Source organism: Canis lupus, chromosome 18 (assembly GCF_003254725.2).
Source record: "Canis lupus dingo isolate Sandy chromosome 18, ASM325472v2, whole genome shotgun sequence".
Classification (NCBI taxonomy): domain Eukaryota; kingdom Metazoa; phylum Chordata; class Mammalia; order Carnivora; family Canidae; genus Canis; species Canis lupus.
In genome coordinates this window covers 39,735,533-39,757,116 of record NC_064260.1, presented here as the reverse complement: position 1 = coordinate 39,757,116, position 21,584 = coordinate 39,735,533, and the positions used below count along the sequence as shown (strand labels likewise).

The following is a 21,584-nucleotide window of genomic DNA, read 5'->3' as shown; positions in this document are numbered from 1 at the left end:
TTAGTATGAATTAATAAACCATTTTTTCTGAAACATTCTTTTCATTGCCTCTTTTACATCTTTGTTCCTTAAACTGTAGATGATGGGATTCAACATGGGAATCACAATGCTATAAAACATTGACACTATCATGTCATGGTCTAAAGCATAGCTGGAACTTGGTCTCACATACATGAAGACGATGGTTCCATGATATATTGACACTCCAGTTAGGTGAGAACCACATGTAGAAAAGACTTTCCGCCTCCCCTCAGCAGAATGAATGTTCAGAATGGCCAAGAGAATGAAACCGTAGGAGATCAGAACAATGAGGATAGTGACTATCTCAATAGAGCCCACGAAGTAGAAGAGCAGCAGCTGGTTTGTGTGGGTGTCAGAACACGAAATGGCAAGTAGTGGAGGGATGTCACAAAAGACATGTCTAATTTCATTGGAATGCACAGAAGGATAAGCTGAACGTGGCCACTGTGTGTACAGAAGCATGCAAAATGCCACCAACATAGGAAGCAACGATGAGTGGCACATAGACCCTGGGTGACATGCTCACAGAATACAGGAGAGGGTTGTAGATTGCTACATAGCGGTCATAAGCCATGGCAGCCAAGAGAAAGCATTCTGTGGTTCCAAAAGTAACAGCAAGAAACATCTGTGCTGCACATCCAAGGAATGAAATGACTTTATTCTTTAACATAAAATCTACTAACATATTTGGGGTAATTACAGAGGAAAAGCAGGCATCCACAGATGATAACACACTCAGAAAATAGTACATGGGGTTGTGGAGCTGGGAATCTACAATGACCAACAAAACTAAAACCAAATTTCCCATCATCGTAAAGAGGTAGGTTGCTAGAAACAGGAAGAACAAGGCTGTTTGCAGCTCAAGCTTATCTGTGAAGCCCTTCAGTACAAATATGGTGACTTCTGTAGCATTCTTCATGTTGATATCTCATAGAAGAAGCTTGAAGATATTCACAAAGTTGTAACTCATATTAATATGATAAAAGTGAGCAGTTGTGTAACTCAAGGAAAGTGAATTCTGTCCTCATATTTATTTCATGGCAATGCATAATTTCCGAGTAGCTGATCAGAAGACAAGATGATGGGTCAAAGGTTAATGCCATTCACTGTAGAATTAAATAGAAGCTATGAGTTTTTACTCATTGGTTCAACTTATGCCATTTCTAAAACTGTGAGGTCAAATGGTCACTTTACCACTGAGTTCTAGTAGCTATTTTACTATTAGACCACATTAAACACAAATTGAACAGCTAAATATGTTTTTCTTGTAACATGCAACCACAAGATAGTATATCAATGAATGCAACACTGGAATTCACACCAGAATTCTAAACCTTTCAGAAATTGTGTAAAATGATGTGCTACAATCTACTCACCCTCAGAATTATGGCATTAATATTCATCTCAAAACATTGGAACAAATATTGAAGGAAAAATGATAATAAAATAAAATATTTAAAATAAAATATAGAATGTGCTAAATTAGATTGGTTTGACAGAGTAACAGCCTACTAGATTGTAATATTTTATGAGTTTATCTCTAAATTTTTCTGACTCTATTGTTATTTTGAATAGAACTAACCAAGACTGTTTTCAAGAAATGGACCATGAATGGATATAAAATTATGTGACAATATATACCTCAGTCAATGTGTTTTTAACTACTTAGTATTATATTGTTCTTTTGGGGATAAATATTTGGTCATTTGGATGGTTTCTGGAAATCCACATTATTGATAATGTGTGTTTCTCTAGTCTCTCAAAATTCTATAGTAAACATGGGAGAATAAGAAATCTGTTTTCTTTTCTTTCAAAGTATTATAGTTGATTATATATTGTTGATTTTGGATTCAGTAAAAGAACACATAGGTAATTACTATATAAAGTTAACAAATTCATAAAGATCAGTAATTGAAAATGTGACAACACAAAACAATCTATGCACTTTGACACTATACTTAATATTTAAAAGGAAAAAATTAACAATAAATGAAAATTAGAAGGTGTAGAAAAAATTTTTCCTGCATAGTGCCATGTTAATCAAACAAGAAGTCAAAGGTCTATTATTGGCCCATAATATGACAATAGTTGTAGGATAGTCTTATTCAATTTATTTATTACAGTTTTTTAAAAATAAATTTATATATCCATCCATAGGAAATCTGAGTCAGTCTTGAGAGCACATAATCTATTGCAAATGATATTGTGTTAATTATTTAAATTCATAATGTAAGTCAAGTCCTAGTTTCCATACATGACATGGATCCCATCAGTAAGAGAGAGAGCCATTTAGACTAGAGAGAGTGATATAGAAGAGAGTGCATCCCAACATCTTCTGGGAGTGATAAAGTCAGGATTGCTTAGAATTGTTAAATCAGGAGAAAACATTTTCATAGATTGTTGGAAAGATTAAAGGCAGAGGAAATAAATACTCATATGAGACATCAGAAAAAGCAGAATGGCGGCTGAATCCTGTGTATTGGAAATAAAAGTTACAACAAAACAAACCAAAGCACTCAAACCATTTATTCTAATTAACTGAATATTTTTGAGTTTCTCTAACAAAATAAAGTGCATTTAAATATAACATTTCATTAAAAAACTGAATAAATTGATTGTAAAACCCCAAATACATTTTTTCTTAAAGATTTATCTATTTATTTGAGAGAGAGCATAAATGGGAGGAGCAGAGGGAGAGGGAGAGAGAGAGAAAATCTCAAATAGACTCCATGCTGAGCATAGAGCCTGACGCAGGGCTCAGTTTCATGACCATGAGATCATGAACTGAGCTGATCCCAAGAATTGGATACTTAACTGACTGAGTCACTCAGGCATCCAACATCTTTTTCTTATTTAAAAAAAGGAAAAAGATGCAATAGGGAGAGATGATTTGAATATTACCCAAAGGGAGATCAAGAAAATAGTTTATGTGGATGAGGTAAAAACAGAAATGAAAGAAATAAAAAATAGACCTTGATAAATATAATGAAATCCATGTTTTAATACAACTGAAGTGAAGACACTGAAATCCAATACAATTCTTGGCATCAGGTCAATGATATATTTGGTACAAGGAAAATTATATAGACCTGCAATCTGAAAGTATGTGTTCTTCACCCAGCTCCATTATGAAAAACCAGATGTGATACCAGGCTTTCTCTCCAAAGCTTACTCCTCTTTTTTTTTAAGTTTTTAATTGTAATTATAGTATAGTTAATATCCAGTGTTTTATTAATTTCAAGTATGCACTAGAGTGATACAACCCTTTCAAAGAGCAATAAATTTAAATGACAAAGTCTTTAGACTTTAATAACATCTGATCAACTTTTTATAGTTAATGTATAATCTTTTCCAAAAATGTAACTTTCTTAGAATACAGAAACTCCAAATATTTTGGGCTTAATGCTGAAGCCCTAAACTTGCAAAGGAGTAGAAAACAGAGAAATAACACTTATTAACTTGTAGGATGGACTTTTGCACACATTGCTTTATCTCACCTCGTAGCTATTCTCACAGATACCAAGTGTCAGAGCCAATATTCAATTCCAGCTCTCCCTCAGAGAGCACGCACTTTTCACCCTTTTTCATTGCTGCTTATTATACCTTGGCTTCATTCTGCAGTTGATTTCCCTTCCTAGCTCCCCACTGAAATAAAACAAAACATGACTTTTTATGTATTTGAATATTTTTTAAGTTGCTAAGACTAGAGAAACATTATGAAATAAGGAGTAATCTGAAGCGGCATCTACATTACATGACTAGCAAAATAAACTTAAAAGAATTATTATTTTCCTTATTGTACCAAAATATAAGCCCCCAGAGAATTGAATAAGTCAAGTGTTTTCTGGCCCTCTATTGATAAATTTTATCTTATTTTATTTTGAACTAGTCTGTTTTCTGACATGAGAAACATGAGCACACACATCTGCTTGGAGCCTTCTTATTACTTTTACAACAGAAATTCATTATTTTCCATTACCTTTGTTTCATTCCAGGAAGTGGTGTTTTCCAATTCTTAGATCATGCCTAAATCTAGTTTGTGAAGAATGCATTCTGTTCACCTATACAATAGACAACAAGTAAAGACTTTAATATTGAGGATTTCAAAGCATATTTGACCTGGTTGTTTTAAGTTTCACATCCTAAGTATTCCACAAATTATCTGAAAATTTCTCTTACCTATAGAACAGCAAAGGCAGATCTAGGTACATTATAAATATGGTTCACTTAGATTGTTTATATGAACTTACTCAGCTGTTTAGAAACCCTACAGGGAATGCCCAACAGGAATATGCCTTAATTATCCTTGGTTCAAAATAACAACACAAGGATTTATTCAAATGAAAACTAACTTCTCTGAGAACCAATTTCCTCATTTTGGCAATATAAGCAATTTTTTAGAGTCAATTAAACATGTTACATTCTTACTCTGTTCAAATTATAAAGTATGTGGTTTTAACAAACATTTAAAAGTATGCATTTTGAACTTATTGGAAGATCATTATTCAAGGTAATAAAAAAAGTTCAAAAAATCCCATAGAAATGTGGGGGAGACATTAAAAGTTTAAGGCTCTGTGGGACTTGCTAAATCATGTAATTTTGTGAATCCTGAATGTTTACTAATCTAATATTTTGTGAATCTAATGTTTACTCAGATTAAATAAAATTATTGATTGGTTGATAAACTGATGTACTCATATGCAATTCACACACACACACACAGACACACACACACACACACACACACACACACCTAGGATCAAAATTGAGACATTTAACATTTGTTGACCTAGGTCTACTGGGAGGCCCAGTAGAATTTTTATTTTTCTTTAACTTTTTTGGAGGGGAGAGTCTCTGTTCTTATCCATGCTTAATCAGTGTCATGAAGGAACCATGAGACACTGAAAAGATCTCAGAAATACGCAGCACGTACTCCCTTTGAAAAGGACAGGGCTTCACTTAGAATAAAATGCTGAGAAGCATGTCAGTCGGGTAGGTAAATATACTAGGAATGAAAGTTTCAACAAAGGAGAGTCTTCTGGAAGGTGTAGGACCCAAAAAAGACTGTTAAAGCAGTACGCAAGTCTAAAGTGTATTCTTTAGAAGGCAATATCTGCTTAGACTCAAGAAACAGCAGGAAGGCACCCCGATGTTTCTAGCAGCAATGTCCACAATAGCCAAACTGTGGAAGGAGCCTCGGTGTCCATCGAAAGATGAATGGATAAAGAAGATGTGGTTTATGTATACAATGGAATATTATTCAGCCATTAGAAATGACAAATACCCACCATTTGCTTCCACGTGGATGGAATTGGAGAGTATTATGCTTAATTAAGTCAATCAGAGAAAGACAAACATTATATGGTCTCATTCATTTGGGGAATAAAAAATAGTGAAAGGGAATAAAGGGAAAAGGAGAAAAAAATGAGTGGGAAATATCAGAAAGGGAAACAGAACATGAGAGACTCCTAACTCTGGGAAACGAACAAAGGGGTGGTGGAAAGGGAGGTGGGTGGGAGGGTGGGGGGACTGGGTGACAGTGCCTGAGGGGGGCACTTGATGGGATGAGCACTGGGTGTTATGCTATATGTTTGCAAATTGAACTCCAATAAAAAAATTAAAAATTAAAAATTAAAATAAAATAAAATAAAAATAAAAAGCCCTCTGCATTAAAAAAAAAGGAAATAAAGAAACAAAACAGCAGGTAGAAGGTACTCTTTAAAGCTTAGCTCTGGGACATAGAGGAGCTGTACAATAGTATTTCAAGACTATCATAAAAACCTGAGAGTGATTTTTTGAACACAAAACTGGAAAAGCTACCTTGATGTGTCTCCAACTTCACATGTTCCTCCTTCTGACAGTCAAAACACCCATCGTATTGACACAATGAAGGAATAAAAGGGTAACTACTGAACTCCATATAATTATATTAAAATTGCAAAAGGATAAAATAATGGTCAAAAATTACCAAAATCAGAGCATGGAATAAGGTTAGAAGAAATCAAATGAGGGGATCCCTGGGTGGCTCAGCGGTTTAGCGTCTGCCTTTGGCCCAGGGTGTGAACCTGGAGACCTGGGATCGAGTCCCGCGTCGGGCTCCCTGCATGGAGCCTGCTTCTTCTCCTGCCTGTGTCTCTGCCTCTCTCTCTATCATGAATGAGTAAATAAAATATTAAAAAAAAAATCAAATGAACTATATAAAATACATCTTAAAATAATATAAAACAAAATTTTAAAAAATGACTAACAAGAAAATCAAATGTGTCAGAAATGAGATAAGACATCAGAAAGATGTGATATATGTGAAATATGATACAAGGAATTCAAAATAATAGACCAGAAAGTAGAAATAAAACAAAAATTCAGTAATCAAGAGTAATTTAATACAAGAATTGGCACTAATAGCATAATTAAGGGAAGTGAAAAGAAACAAGGATGAAGAAAAATCAATTTCAAGTAAAGAAAAAGAATAAAAATTTTTAGAAACACACCTAAAAGCACTAAATTATAATTTTCAAAACAATAGAAATGTGTCTCATACAAATATAAAACTGACACATAGCGAAAATGTATAACTAGTTCATTAATGGGTGTATCAATAAAATGAACTAGTTATTTAAAATTTTATTGAAGAAAATGTACACGGAGAAAAGTACACACATCTTAAGTATACAGCTTGATGGATTTTTTGAGAGGGGAGGGAAAGAGGGACAGAGAACCTTAACCAGACCCCAGGTCCAGCACGGAGCCAATGCTGGGCTCAATCTCAGGACACTGAGATCATGACCTGAGACAAAATCAAGAGTTAGACACCAGGCCAACCGAGCCTCCCAGGAGTCCCAGCTTGATGAGTTTTTAAGTTGAACATACCCATGTAAACAAGCCCAGGAAGTAGAACATGGCCTGAACCCAAGGAGCCTCCCGTGTTCTATTTTTCAGTCACTATCTCCCCTGCAAAGATAACTATAGTATGAAGCAAAGACTAAATTATGTAATTATTAGTTTTTTTAAAAAGTCAGTTATTACATTTTAATATAAGTACAGAAAATCTACCAACTATATGTGTCAGTTACATGAATTTTAATAGACACACACAACAATGTAACAACAATCATGTTATGGGTGCTAGAAATATTCTGTATTGTATAATTGTGGAAATCCCTTGTTAATTTCTGCAAAAATGCTTTTTTAGTTTGAACTAGGGCCGCATTGAATATATAGATCATTTGTGATTGCATTTAATTAATAGATCTTTTATTTACTATTAGGGTAACTATCATAACAGCTTCCTTCCTTCCTTCCTTCCTTCCTTCCTTTCTTTCTCTCTCTTTTTCTTTCTCTCTCTCTTTTTCTTTCTTTCTTTCTTTCTTTCTTTCTTTCTTTCTTTCTTTCTTTCTTTCTTTCTTTCTCTTTCTTTCTTTCTTTCTTTCTTTCTTTCTTTCTCTCTCTCTCTCTCTCTCTTTCTTTCTTTCATTCTTTTCTTTCTTCATTCTTTCTAATTCAAATTCCATAACCAACATTCCCTATCTATTAATTTAGGCTCCCTAGGTACTGAGCTTAGGCATCTATGTATTTTAAACAAATTTTTGAATAATTTATTTTAGTACATAGCCAGGAACAAACTTATAGAGGAGTGTTTAAGTTTCCCACAACAATAAGACCCTGACCAACACAGAAAGTTCGACCTCTATCTCAGCCAGATCTCAATATCCTCTTTTATTATATAGAATATTAAAGCTATATGTATATGTCCCATCTCTGCTTTCAATACTTCCCATTTATGTATTCATATTATTTTTCCCTAGTAAACTCTTAGTGAGCTTAAATATCTCTCTCATGACACTTAGAAGTATAGCACTTTAAAAGTTAAATAAATATGGTAATCTTTATTAAATGATTATGAAGTCTATCATACCTTATTTTGAGATAAATAAACAGGTTATAATTTCAGAAAGAAAGAAGTGGATTTTAGAAAATTGAAGTCATAAACCGAATGACACATAACTATTTAGTATCAGAGCCAGGATTATGTCCTGTAGCGTTAGATTTCTTTTCCAGCTCTATGCTTATTCTTTTTGCACTGAGGATTCTTTTCTACCAGAGCCCAAAGTGCATTCATGTAATCATTTTATCATTTAGTTCATTGTTCCAGAACCATTCATTTACTACAAAAAAAAAAAAAAAAACACATGAAATTATCCAACATTTAGATCCCAGAAAATAATTAGTGTATTTTCTCCTTGGAGCATCCCTGTGGACTTCAAGAAGAAGCTTTAGAACATGGTATAAAAGTCTAAATGCTTGTGTTCATAGAATACCCTAAATGAGTGAGCAGTTCATTTCCACAGGTGAGAGAAAAGGGTTTCTTATGAATTACAACATATCTCAGAAGCCAAAACATTGAATCTCCAACTAGATTCTATGTTTTGATATTTAATCTGAGACAGAAATTTCTAGTTAACTTAGAGCTGAATTAATATTTAATGAGGGAATTCTGGGGAACATCGTAGGGATAATAAGAAAGACTACTTACATATTTAGATCAATAGTTTTGTAAGTTAGACATTTGATTTCATTTTTTTGATGGAAGATAATAGTTGGAATAAAGGTAGTAGAAATAACGGACTATATTATGAATTTAGGAAAATTATTAAAAGGAGAGGAAATTAGCTGCCAACCAACCATTGGGTACATGCCATTTGGGATCATAATTTTTTTAATGAAAGGATATAAATGAATTTTAAATTTGTTTTACTAGTTAGCTACTTGATGTAGAAGCCAGCTGTTTTGTTTCCTTTTTTGTTTTTAAATCATGCTCTGCTCAAACTTGATGGTTTGCATAAGAATTCAAACACATGAAGATGCTATTTTGTATTGTTTCTAAGAAATAACATCTCCAGAATTATGACATATCACAATGAACTTGCAACATGGTTAAATAAATGGACAAAGTTTAAAGTATGAGACAGAGAAGCTTGTCTTGAATCCTGGCTTTGCTGCAAACTGTATGACCTTGGGCAAGGTATAGGTCGGGCTGTTTCTCAAGTTTTCTCATCTGTAAAAAGATGCTAAATTATTTAGTTTGCAGGTCACGATACATATTAAATAAGATAATGTACACAAAACTTCTAACTCTTAGTAGCCACTTAATATCATGTGCTTGCTGCTATCATAGCTTTCCTTTTCAAGCTTAGCATTTATAATACTGTTCTTTTTTTATTTATTTTTTATTTATTTATGATAGACATGTGAGAGAGAGAGAGAGAGAGAGAGAGAGAGAGAGAGAGAGGAGAGGCAGAGACACAGGCAGAAGAGAGGGAGAAGCAGGCTCCATGCCGGGAGCCCGACGTGGGACTCGATCCCGGGTCTCCAGCATCACGCCCTGGGCCAAAGGCAGGCGCGAAACCGCTGAGCCACCCAGGGATCCCCCTATAACACTGTTCTTATTGGATGTACCGTACTTTATGTTTTGGAACTGTATTACAGGTGAAGATTTGACAATTTTAGTCTTCCAGATTGGTCTATATTGTTAAAATTGATGGTCCATATTTTTGTCTATCTAGTTCTTATTTCTTAAAGTGAAATTAGCTAGATATAAACAATTATTTTTCATTTCCTTAAATATTAGTTGGTGGAAGTTTGTTTGAAGAGTATGTTGGAAGATGTAAACTCCATGGGTTTTTTCTTCCATCCCTCAAGTTCCCTAGAGTGAAGTAGGTAATTGCTCTACTGAGACATTATTTGGATTAAAGTATACCTTCATCCACAAGCCACCTTCTTGCACTACAAATAAAATCAGAGAAATTATAAGAAAAATTTTATGGACAAAATCATTAGAGGAAATGTAAGTAAACATACTGCTATTTTACTGACATGCTCAAAGACAATGTAATGACAGGTATGCATTTTTTAAGATGCCTGATACCATAAAATATTGGGATGGTCAGAAAGGTCCACCCCATGTAACACACTGAAATTAAGTCTAACATCCCATATTGTACTCCTTTGGGAATATTTTAAGATTAAATAATTTTTACATTGTTTTTCTCATTTAAATGTATCCCAATTTTGTGATATACATATGGTTGCTCCCATTTTAAAAATTGCATGCACATACATAAAAAGGAATTTAACACACATTCTACAAACTCTAGGACTAGTACTCAGGTATGTAATTTTTATTATACTTCTTTCAGATTTTTTAATTCCTATATTCATTCATCTTTGAGGATTTTAAGATGATGCAATATGAAACCAGGTGGGAGAAAATTTAGCAATAACTAACTGGAAATTAACTCACTTATCTCAATTATTGGCATAGATTTTTAACATGACAAATTTAGCCAACAACATAATAAAATAATTTCTTTAATTTATGCAGGGCAGTGCATCCACTGGAACCTAACTTCCAAGCCCATCACCACCAAGGATCTCAACATACTTTCTTAAGAAACAAACACAAGGATACATAGGGTATATTCTCTTTTCAAAAATACTATCTTTAAATCCTATAAATAAACTCTAAAATGCTAGGGTTTCCATCAGATTTAAATTTATATAGGACTCAGATGAAAAATGTGACTGAGGCCACCATGTTTATATTGATGGGCTTCACAGATGATTTTGAGGTGCAGGTCTTCCTATTTTTACTATTTCTAGCAATCTATCTTTTTACTCTGATAGGAAACTTGGGACTGGTTATATTGGTGATGGGGGAATCTCGGCTCCACAACCCCATGTATTATTTTCTGAGCGTTTTATCATTCCTGGATGCCTGCTATTCTTCAGTTGTCACCCCAAAAATGTTGGTCAATTTCCTAGCAGAGGATAAATCCATTTCCTATCTCGGATGTGCAGCACAGATGCTTCTCTTCGTTACTTTTGGAACCACAGAATGCTTTCTCTTGGCTGCCATGGCTTATGACCGCTATGTAGCAATCTACAACCCTCTCCTGTATTCCGTGAGCATGTCACCCAGAGTCTATGTGCCACTCATCGTTGCTTCCTATGTTGGTGGCATTTTGCATGCTTCTGTACACACGGTGGCCACGTTCAGCCTATCCTTCTGTGCTTCCAATGAAATTAGACATGTCTTTTGTGACATCCCTCCACTACTTGCCATTTCGTGTTCTGACACCCACACAAACCAGCTGCTGCTCTTCTACTTCGTGGGCTCTATTGAGATAGTCACTATCCTCATTGTTCTGATCTCCTATGGTTTCATTCTCTTGGCCATTCTGAACATCCATTCTGCCGAGGGGAGGCGTAAAGTCTTTTCTACATGTGGTTCTCACCTAACTGGAGTGTCAATTTATCATGGAACCATCCTTTTCATGTATGTGAGACCAAGTTCCAGCTATGCCCTGGACCATGACATGATAGTGTCAATATTTTACACGATTGTGATTCCTATGCTGAATCCCATCATCTACAGTTTAAGGAACAAAGATGTAAAAGCAGCAATGAAGAAATTGTTTGGTAAAAATTGGTGTATCAATAAAGTACACTTTTCACATTCACCATTAAATTAAGAAAAAATAAGAATAATATATTGTCTTAATATTAAAATGATAAAAATATTTTGTTTTATTTGTATCTTTTCATTCTTGTTAGGTACTTTTATATAAAGATGATAGGCCTCCACCTTTACAGTTTTCATACATGCAGAAAAACTGTCATTATTTACTCCCTAATACATTCTGAAATACATAAAAGCGCATACACACACACACACATATATAATACACACGCACACACACACACCTCTGCTGATACTGATGGTCTTAGTTTGCTAAGAATGCATAACAAAGTGCCACAGACTGGTGGCTTAACAACAGAAATTTATTTGTTACAGAATCTATAAGTCTGAAGGTAAAGGCAGGATGAGTTTGTTTAAAGCCTCCCTCCTTCACTTGCAGATGGCAGTTTTTTTGTTTTTGTTTTTTTGTTTAATAGCAGTCTTTTCTTTCTGTTTCCACATGGTCATTCCTCTCTGTGCTTCTGTGCTATGATCTCTTTTTATGACATCAGTCATATTAGATTAGGGTCCTCTTCGAAGGTCCTATTGCTAAATAAAGTCATATTCTGAGTATGCGGATATGAATATTGGTATATATATATGTGTGTGTGTACATGTGCACACTAGTATATATTTATTTCATATAAATATATTTACACATACACATATATTCATTATATGTAAGTATTTCTATACATGCAGAGTCACAAATGCATATGATCTTTACTTCAAAATGTGTAGTATTACCTTTCATCCTCATATGAGTCAAACTCAATAGTCTCCTGTCGTTACAATTCTTAAAACATTTCTAATTACATCTGACTAATTTGTGTAAATACCACCCAGTTGATAGCAAAACCACAGCTCAGATAATCCCAAGCCACTTCCCTAGGGTCACTGGCATCTGACTCCTGATAAAAGCACTCTACTTCATCCTTAAATCTTTGCATTGGCAGCAGGGACCACAGATAGTATATTTAAATTTCCGGTGTCACTACCAGACTGCGTGTAAGAGTGCAACTCTCCCCTTTTTGTTATTTCAAAGTGTGGAAATTAAGTCCATGGTTTTTCCTCACAGAATACAGAAGGTAGGCATTAGCACTGATCAAGGTCATAGTTAAACTCAAGAATGACAAAACACAGGCACAATGCAGGGAATAAGATACAGCTGGCTGTTATGCTCAGCCCCAGCCCATCTTTATGAGGTTTCCTTTTTAACGTGGTACACTCAGCTTTGGCCCTGCTTTATTTTGACCACCACCACCCTGTGACACCCTTACAGATGCCACCACTCCTCAATGCCCAGACCCAAGAACCGAGGTACAGAAAAGCATCCTGACTGTTCTCATGTTTAGCACTGCTTCCAATAGACCTCATTTCCATTGCAAGGACATGTGTCCTTCAAAGTTAATTAATTTTTAATTAATTGTTAAGTAGTTGTGGTTTTCCATCCCTGCCTCCTTAATTTTATCATTATTATTATTTATTTTTAAGTGTTAAATCCCTTTGGTTCCAATAGGATGATCTCCTTAGAAGTAGAGTACAACTTAAGGATATTTCCCTAAAGTGGGATTGTTCAGTTTAAATAACACCTAATTATACAAATATAAATAATCTCTTACAACAACATATATTACACACACACACACACACATCATTTTTCTGCATATTTTTCTCCTGTTTGGAAGGCTTTCCTGGTTGCCATTCACATGACTCCTTTTTAAAAATGTTTTTTCTTAGGATTTCATTGACTACGTTATAATAATTACAATTTCATTGTAATTCCATTGGCCAGCCTCATTTTCTTTGCATATGATTTATTGCCTGATCAATTTTCCAGATACATATGTTCGGAATATTGTCTGATACATATTATTGCTGAATAAATATTCCTTAAATTAATAAATATTTTACATAAGAAACTGTCAAAAACATTTTTCAACTCAATGAAGGATGCTTGTGAAACAAGATAGAATGTTCCATTTAAATATTAGTTACTGTTTTAGATTTTCTAGTTTATTTTTTTCCTTTAACATAGGTTTTTAAAATTTAAAAAGGGAATTACACTATGACCCAGAAATTGCACTACTAGATATTCACCCAAAGGTTACAAAAATAGAGAATCAAAGAACATCTATAGCAACCTTATCAATACTAGCCAAACTACAGAAATAGCCCATATGTCCATCAGCAGGTGAATGGATAAATAAGATGTGAAATATTACTCAGTCCTCAAAATAGAATGAAATCTTGCATTTGCAACAACATGAATGGAGCTAGAGGGGATTATGCTGAGTGAAATAAGTCAGTCAGAGAAAGACAAATACCATATGATTTCATTCATACGTGGAATTTAAGAAACAAAACAGATGAACATAGGAGAAGGAAAAAGAAGAGAGAGAGAGAGAGAGAGATATTGAGAGAGAAAGAGAGAGAGAAAGAGGAAAAGAAGTAAACCATAAGAGACTCTTAAATATAGAGAACAAACTGAGAGGTGATGGAGGCAGGCAGGTGGGGGATAGGCTAGATAGGGGATGAGTATTAAGGAGGGCATTTATTGTGATGAGCACTGGGTGTTATATGTAAGTGATGAATCACTAAATTCTACTCTTGAAACTAATTTTACCACATATTAACTAACTAGAATTTCAATAAAAACTTGAAAAGAAAAAAATAAATACAATATTTCTTCTTTCTAATGGTCTACTTTTTTTTTTTTTTGATAGTCACAGAGAGAGAGAGAGAAGCAGAGACACAGGCAGAGGGAGAAGCAGGCTCCATGCACCGGGAGCCTGATGTGGGATTCGATCCCGGGTCTCCAGGATCGCGCCCTGGGCCAAAGGCAGGTGCAAACCGCTGCGCCACCCAGGGATCCCTGGTCTACTCTTTTTTAGCTTTCTCATTTGGGTACAATTTTCCAATGAATAGTGTGTCTGTAGAGTCACACATACTTTAGTCATAATTTTATTATCAATATTTCTGATTTTTCCCATTTCTTTTTGACTTAGGAATATCTTAGTAACATTAAAAGTGCTTAAGTGGAATAGTTTGAGAGTCTTTAAAAATTTTTTATTCATTTCCAAATAGAATAGAATTTCTTAAAATGTTCTTTATTCAGATTTTAATTTTCACTAATATATGGATGTTTTCAGAAATGCTGCCCCTACACTTATAAAAAGAGAGAATTGTCAAAGTCAAAGCTTTATACATACTTACCTACAAAAGCAATCTTATTGAATGTTTAAGCCTTTATGTCCTAATTAATGTTTTCTTCAGTGAAAATATTTAATAGAAGTGTACTTAGTTTCCTAAAGTTATCAGGCTTCTTTTCATTTCTCTCTTTGCATTGCCTGTACAAGAAGTTTCCAGTCTGGGATGTGTGGCTTCATTTCTGTTTGCATAGGTAACATTCACTCTGGAGTGTCAGAGCCCAAGTGGAGGCATCCAACTTCAGAGACCATGGGATGTGGTTACCCCCAGAATGCAGGCTCAAAGCAGCAATCAAAACAGCCTTACTCATTTACAAGAATGGCCCTGGCAAATTGATCATTGTATTTCTAGAAGTGAAATAGATGATAAATACTAAATTCTGACTTTATTTGTATAAGCATAAAACTTCTGGGTTAAGTGAACAAAAGTCTAACTTGAATCACAAAAACAGAGTCACTTGTCCCTCAGTCAACTGGTGAACTCTGGGAGCTTATAGTCCCTAGAACCTCTTGAATGATGGGAGGCCAGATACCCTTGAGGGAGGATCCCATTATACTACCTGGAATTTGAACTATTAACCTTTCTCCAAACCTTCTCCAGGGGGACTCTGGACCTTTACCAGGGTAACTGTGCATTGGTGAAAAGGAAACAACCAGACTCTTGAGAACAACTGGGCACTAGTTCTAGACTGATGATGATTCCAGAAGACCCAAAACATTGCTGTCTGTTTGTGTGTTTGTGGCCCTACAGTCAAGGGTTTGTGGAGGTCAGTTGGTCAGTGGAGTTGTACTTCTGGCCCATCTCACAGTGAATCCTGTGTGTTCCTGGAATATCCTGTGGTTATTTCTCCAGTTCCAGAACGTCTAATTGGGATAGAACAACTCAGCCCCTTGGAGAATCCCCACATAGATTCCCTGACCTGTAGAGTAAGGGTTATCATGTTGGAAAAAATCAACTGGGAGCAACTATAACTTCCTCTACCAAAAAAAAAAAAAAAGTAAACTATAATCAATGTTGCATTTTGAAGGGAAATGAGAGATTAGTTCCACCATTAGTTCCACTTGAAGAATGCAAGAGGGGTGATTCTATTACATCCCCATTCAAATCTCCTCTTTGGCCTGGGCAGAAAACTGATAGGTTTTTGAGAATGACAGAGAATTATCATAAGCTTAACTAAGTAATTATTCCCATCGTTGCTCTTGGACAAGATGTGGTTTCATTGCCTGAGCAAATTAACACATACGTGGTACCTGGTGTGCAGCTATTGATCTGGAAAGTGCTTTTTTCTTCATCCAGTTTCATAAAGTTTACCAAAAACAGTTTTCTCTGAGCTAGTAAACCAACAAACTTCATTGTTCTAGCTTGGCTCTACAGCTTATGTCATAATTTGATTCACGGGTATTTGATTGCCCTTTCCTTCCATAAGATATCCCCTGGATCCATGACATTGATGACATTATACTTATTGGACTAAATGAGTGAAAAGTAGCAACTACTCTAGACATATGTGTAAGATATTCACATGACATGAGTAGGAAATTAACAAAAATTTGAGGACTTTCTGCTTTAGTGAAATTTCTTAAAGTACAGTGGTATGAGGCATGTCAAATATCCTTTCTAAGGTCAAGGAAAGTTTATTGCATCTTGTCACTTTTATAACCAAAAAGTCACACTAGTGGACTTCTTCCTTGAAGGCAGTATATTCCTCATTTCGTTGTGTTACCCCAGCCATATACCTCTGACCTAAAAAAAGTTGATGGTTTTTGAGGAGGTTCATGATAGAAGAAGGCTCTGCAACAGGTTCACAGTGCTGTGGAACCTTCTTTTCCACTTGGACCATATGATCTAGCAGGTCTATTGGTACTTGGAGTGACAGTGGTACAGAAGGATGCTGTTTGGAGCTATTGGTTGGCCCCTGTTGAGGAATCACCATATAGAACTTTAGCACTGTGAAGCAAAGCCCTCCCATCTTCCACAGATTACTATTTTTCTTTTGTAAAACAGATTTTAACCTGCCACTAGGTATTAGTAGAGACCGAACACTTTAGCATGGCCACTAATTTACCACCACAGCAGAGTTCCCCATTCAAAGCCTGGTGTTTTCTGACCCAACCATTGATAAATTTGGGAATACTCAGCTGCCCTCCATCATGAAATGGAAAGGTTATATACAAAATTGTGCCTGAGCAGACCTTGAAGGTCCAGGTAAGTTACATGAGGAAGTGATCCAAATACCAGAGGTCCACAATTCTTCTCTCTCTTAGCCTGAATCTGTGGCTTCTGTGGAGCTTGCTATGATTATTTGACAGAGGGAGAGAAGACTCAGGCCTAGTTTACAAATGATTCTGGATGACATGCAGGCACCACCGGGAAGTGGACAGCTGCAACAATATAGCCTCTTTCTGTGACATCCTTGAAAGACTGCAGTGAAGAAAAATCCTCCCAGTGGGAAGAACCTCGAGCAGTATAACCAGATGTTTATTTTGCTGGGAAAGAGAAATAGCCAGATGTGCAACTACATACTCATTCATGTTCTGTGGCCAGTGGTTTGGATGGATAGTCAGGGACTTGGAAAGTACATGATTGAAAAACTGGTGTCCAGAAGGCTGATCAAGATGTATGTGGATAGATCTCCCTTTCTGTGTTAAACATGTGAGAATATTTGAGTCCTTTGCCAATGCCCACCAAAGATTGACCTCAGCAGAGAAGGATTTTCATGATTAAGTGGATCGGATGATTCATTCTATTGATATCATTCATCTTATTTCACTAGCCACCCCTCTTATCAAGTAATGGGTTCATGAAGTGACTGCAGCAGCAAGGATGAGGTTTGTGCGAGCTCAGCCATAGGGACCCCCTTATGAAAGGAGGATTTACTTGTCTGAACCCATTGCTGACCATCCAATCTGCCAGAGGCAGAGATGAAAACTTAGGCCCCAATATGGCACCATTACCTGGTGTGATCTGCTAGCTACCTCATGGCAGGTTGTTTACATTGTACCACTTCCATCATTAGAGGGATATTTTGAGACTGGTTATATTGGTCATTGGAGATTCTCGGCTCCACAACCCCATGTATTATTTTCTGAGTGTTTTATCATTCCTGGATGCCTGCTATTCTTCAGTTGTCACCCCAAAAATGTTGGTCAATTTCCTAGCAGAGGATAAATCCATTTCCTATCTCAGATGTGCAGCACAGATGCTTCTCTTCGTTACTTTTGGAACCACAGAATGCTTTCTCTTGGCTGCCATGGCTTATGACCGCTATGTAGCAATCTACAACCCTCTCCTGTATTCCGTGAGCATGTCACCCAGGGTCTATGTGCCACTCATCGTTGCTTCCAATGTTGGTCGCATTTTGCATGCTTCTGTACACACAGTGGCCACGTTCAGCCTATCTTTCTGTGCATCCAATGAAATTAGACATGTCTTTTGTGACATCCCTCCACTACTTGCCATTTCTTGTTCTGACATCCACACAAGCCATACATACATACATACATGCATACATATACACACATATACACACACATATATATAAAACATGTGTGTAAAATATATATAATGTATATATATGGAGTCTATACAATGTACATACATCTTATATACACATATATTCATATAATTAACCAGTTGTTGCTTTTCTCTAAGCTCTACTTTGTCTTTCCTGAGCCTTAAGTATACTATCAATGAATGTTACTATCTAATACATATCAGTATAACTTTTGGAGTTTCAGAATGGATCTTATCGTTACTATGACTGGACATAATAGAGGGAGGGAAAGATTATAATAATGAAATAAAAATAATAATTTTTATTATATAAAAGTCATGCCATAAGCCTAGATGGATGTTATTCTGAAAGAACATGGAAAGTTAATGAAATAACTTTAGGGATGTCTTGCACAGGGACCCTAGAATGGAAAAGTATCTTAATAAAGAGTGTGAAAGAGTTTCTATGAGCAGTGAGATGATATGCTAATCTATGCAATCCTGAGGATAAGCTGTTGTAGTAGTAGTGAGCGAAAATTCCACAGTGATTGACAATAATAACACACTTACATCAACAAATATTTAATATGAATCAGTTTGAACACAGTAAAAGTACAGAGATGACACAAATGATCTATATTTGTAAAATTCTGTATTGGAGGGCTGAATTATGGTTTATATGGAAATATCCTAGGATGTACAAACAGCACTATTCATTGAAACCAAGATACTTTCTTTAGTTTCTAAGCACAGAGACATAAATTGATAAGCAACACTTTGCAGATTTACTCAATGCTAATTATGTGTTTTACTTAAGAACCAATTTCTCATAAACAATTTCTTCATCGCCTCTTTTACATCTTTGTTCCTTAAACTGTAGATGATGGGATTCAGCATAGGAATCACAATCGTGTAAAATATTGACACTATCATGTCATGCTCCAAAGCATAACTGGAACTTGGTCTCATATATATGAAAAGGATGGTTCCATGATAAATTGACACTCCAGTTAGGTGAGAACCACACGTAGAAAAGACTTTCCGCCTCCCCTCGGCAGAATGGATGTTCAGAATGGCCAAGAGAATGAAACCATAGGAGATCAGAACAATGAGGATAGTGACTATCTCAATAGAGCCCACGAAGTAGAAGAGCAGCAGCTGGTTTGTGTGGGTGTCAGAACACGAAATGGCAAGTAGTGGAGGGATGTCACAAAAGACATGTCTAATTTCATTGGAAGCACAGAAGGATAGGCTGAACGTGGCCACTGTGTGTACAGAAGCATGCAAAATGCCACCAACATAGGAAGCAACGATGAGTGGCACATAGACTCTGGGTGACATGCTCACGGAATACAGGAGAGGGTTGTAGATTGCTACATAGCGGTCATAAGCCATGGCAGCCAAGAGAAAGCATTCTGTGGTTCCAAAAGTAACGAAGAGAAGCATCTGTGCTGCACATCCGAGATAGGAAATGGATTTATCCTCTGCTAGGAAATTGACCAACATTTTTGGGGTGACAACTGAAGAATAGCAGGCATCCAGGAATGATAAAACGCTCAGAAAATAATACATGGGGTTGTGGAGCCGAGATTCCCCCATCACCAATATAACCAGTCCCAAGTTTCCTATCAGAGTAAAAAGATAGATTGCTAGAAATAGTAAAAATAGGAAGACCTGCATCTCAAAATCATCTGTGAAGCCCATCAATATAAACATGGTGGCCTCAGTCACATTTTTCATCTGAATCCTGTATAAATCTAAATCTGATGGAAATCCTGGCATTTCACTTTTTATTTATAGGTACTAAAGGCAGTATCTTGTGAAAATAGGGTCCACCCAATTCTATCTTCATATTTGTTTCTTAGCAAGGTAATGATTTCATTGGCAGTGATAAAATAGGCAGTGATAAAGATGTTGGTCCCACATGGTTGCATTTTGCTGTTAAATAAAAGAAATGATTTTATTCAGCCATTGATTATATTTATCAAGCCAAAAATATCCTTTTAAATGGCTTATTGTCTAATTCATTTTCTGTTCAACTCTTTACTGTAATTTTGCATATCACATAATCTTAAAATTTGGAATGATATATAAACTTAGGAAATATTTAAGCCTCAAAATATTAAGGTGGAAAGCACACATCTGAGTACTAGTTCTGGATTTGCTATAGTATGTAAGAAAGTCCTTTTTAAAATATTTTTAACCGTTAAAATGGGAACAAATACACTTCCACCACAAGCTTGGGTTGAATTTAAATAAGAAATACCACGGGGGCCTGGGTGGCTCAGTTGGTTGAGCATCCAACTTTTGGTTTTGGCTCCGATCAGGATCTCATGGGTAGTGGGATGCAGCCCTCCACTGTGCTCTGTGCTCTGAGCTCAGTGGGGAGTCTGCTGGAAGATTGGATTCCTCCACCCCTCTCCTTATTCAGGCAGGACTGCTCTCTCTCTCTCTTTCAAATAAATAAATAAATAAATAAATAAATAAATAAATAAATATTTTAAAAAATAAATAAATGAGGGACGCCTGGGTGGCTCAGCAGTTGAACATCTGCCTTTGGCTCAGGGTGTGATCCTGGAGTCCCAGGATCAAGTCCCACACTGGGCTCCCTGCATGGAGCCTGCTTCTCCCTCTGCCTGTGTCTCTGCCTCTCTCTTTCTGTGTCTCTCATAAATGAATGAATGAATGAATGAATGAGAAATACAATGGAAATTATTTAATTTTAACATATTTAAAATTATGCCTAGGAAATGGAATAAGTTAGACATATCAACTTAAATACAAGGCTACCTTTTCCACCAAAACCATTTCCATGGTTTTTTACATTTATCTGGCAATTATCCTGTTCCGTTAGTTTCCATCTACATCAGTGATGAACAGAATAGCAGACAATATTCTGCAGAGAGATATACCTTATTTGTAGATAAAAACAAGCAGTGTTTTTTTATTCAATTTTTAAAATTTTTCCTCAAAATGCATATCATTAAGTTCTTCGTTTTGGCCTCTAGCCTATCATACTGTTATTTTTTTAAATTTTATCTTAATGACAATCTGAGATGTTTTTTAATTTATGTGATTATTTCTACAAAATCCCCTTTTTTTGAGATGTATTTCTATCAAAAAAGAAATCTTGACCATTTTTTTTTTTTTAATTTTAGAGAGAGAGCACAGTCAGGGGAGGGACAGAGAGAGAAACAGACTCTCTGCTGAGCAAGGAGGCACATCTGGGGCTTGATGTGGGGCTGGATTCCAGGATTCCGAGATCACGACCTGAGCCAAAGGCAGATGCTCAACCAATTGAGCCACTCAGGTGTTCCAATCCTGACCATTTTTAAAAATATAT

General features: G+C 35.8%; 4 protein-coding genes across 4 annotated transcripts; 2 read left to right on the top strand and 2 right to left on the bottom strand.

Moving 5' to 3' along the window:
• On the bottom strand, window positions 1–988 carry LOC112663135 (olfactory receptor 5T2-like). Its single transcript, XM_049096293.1, is given in 2 exon segments — window positions 1–435; window positions 437–988. Coding segments are annotated over 2 exon segments (939 nt in total). The 5' UTR covers window positions 941–988.
• Window positions 989–10,547: 9,559 nt separating this feature from the next.
• Window positions 10,548–11,552, top strand: LOC112663136 (olfactory receptor 5T1-like). Its single transcript, XM_025451716.3, has one exon. It carries the CDS (start codon window positions 10,548–10,550, stop codon window positions 11,550–11,552), a length of 1,005 nt encoding a protein of 334 aa, XP_025307501.3.
• Window positions 11,553–12,119: 567 nt separating this feature from the next.
• On the top strand, window positions 12,120–18,427 carry LOC125752891 (olfactory receptor 5T3-like). The gene is made up of 4 exons (XM_049096292.1): window positions 12,120–12,129; window positions 15,500–15,675; window positions 17,766–18,227; window positions 18,374–18,427. The coding sequence occupies exons 1-4, from the start codon at window positions 12,120–12,122 to the stop codon at window positions 18,425–18,427; spliced, it is 702 nt and encodes a 233-aa protein (XP_048952249.1).
• Window positions 18,428–19,036: 609 nt separating this feature from the next.
• Window positions 19,037–20,023, bottom strand: LOC112663138 (olfactory receptor 5T1-like). Its single transcript, XM_025451718.3, has one exon. The coding sequence runs from the start codon at window positions 20,021–20,023 to the stop codon at window positions 19,037–19,039; it is 987 nt and encodes a 328-aa protein (XP_025307503.3).
• Window positions 20,024–21,584: the final 1,561 nt, after the last annotated feature.

Bases quoted from the DNA above. Each gene is read 5' to 3' on its own strand.
- LOC112663136 (XM_025451716.3), top strand. From the start codon at position 10,548: ATGCTAGGGTTTCCATCAGATTTAAATTTATATAGGACTCAGATGAAA.
- LOC125752891 (XM_049096292.1), top strand. The intron at 15,676-17,765 runs GTAAGGGTTATC...TTCCATCATTAG, and splicing joins TAGATTCCCTGACCTGTAGA to AGGGATATTTTGAGACTGGT. The intron at 18,228-18,373 runs ACAAGCCATACA...TATATTCATATA, and splicing joins TTTCTTGTTCTGACATCCAC to ATTAACCAGTTGTTGCTTTT.
- LOC112663138 (XM_025451718.3), bottom strand. From the start codon at position 20,023: ATGCCAGGATTTCCATCAGATTTAGATTTATACAGGATTCAGATGAAA.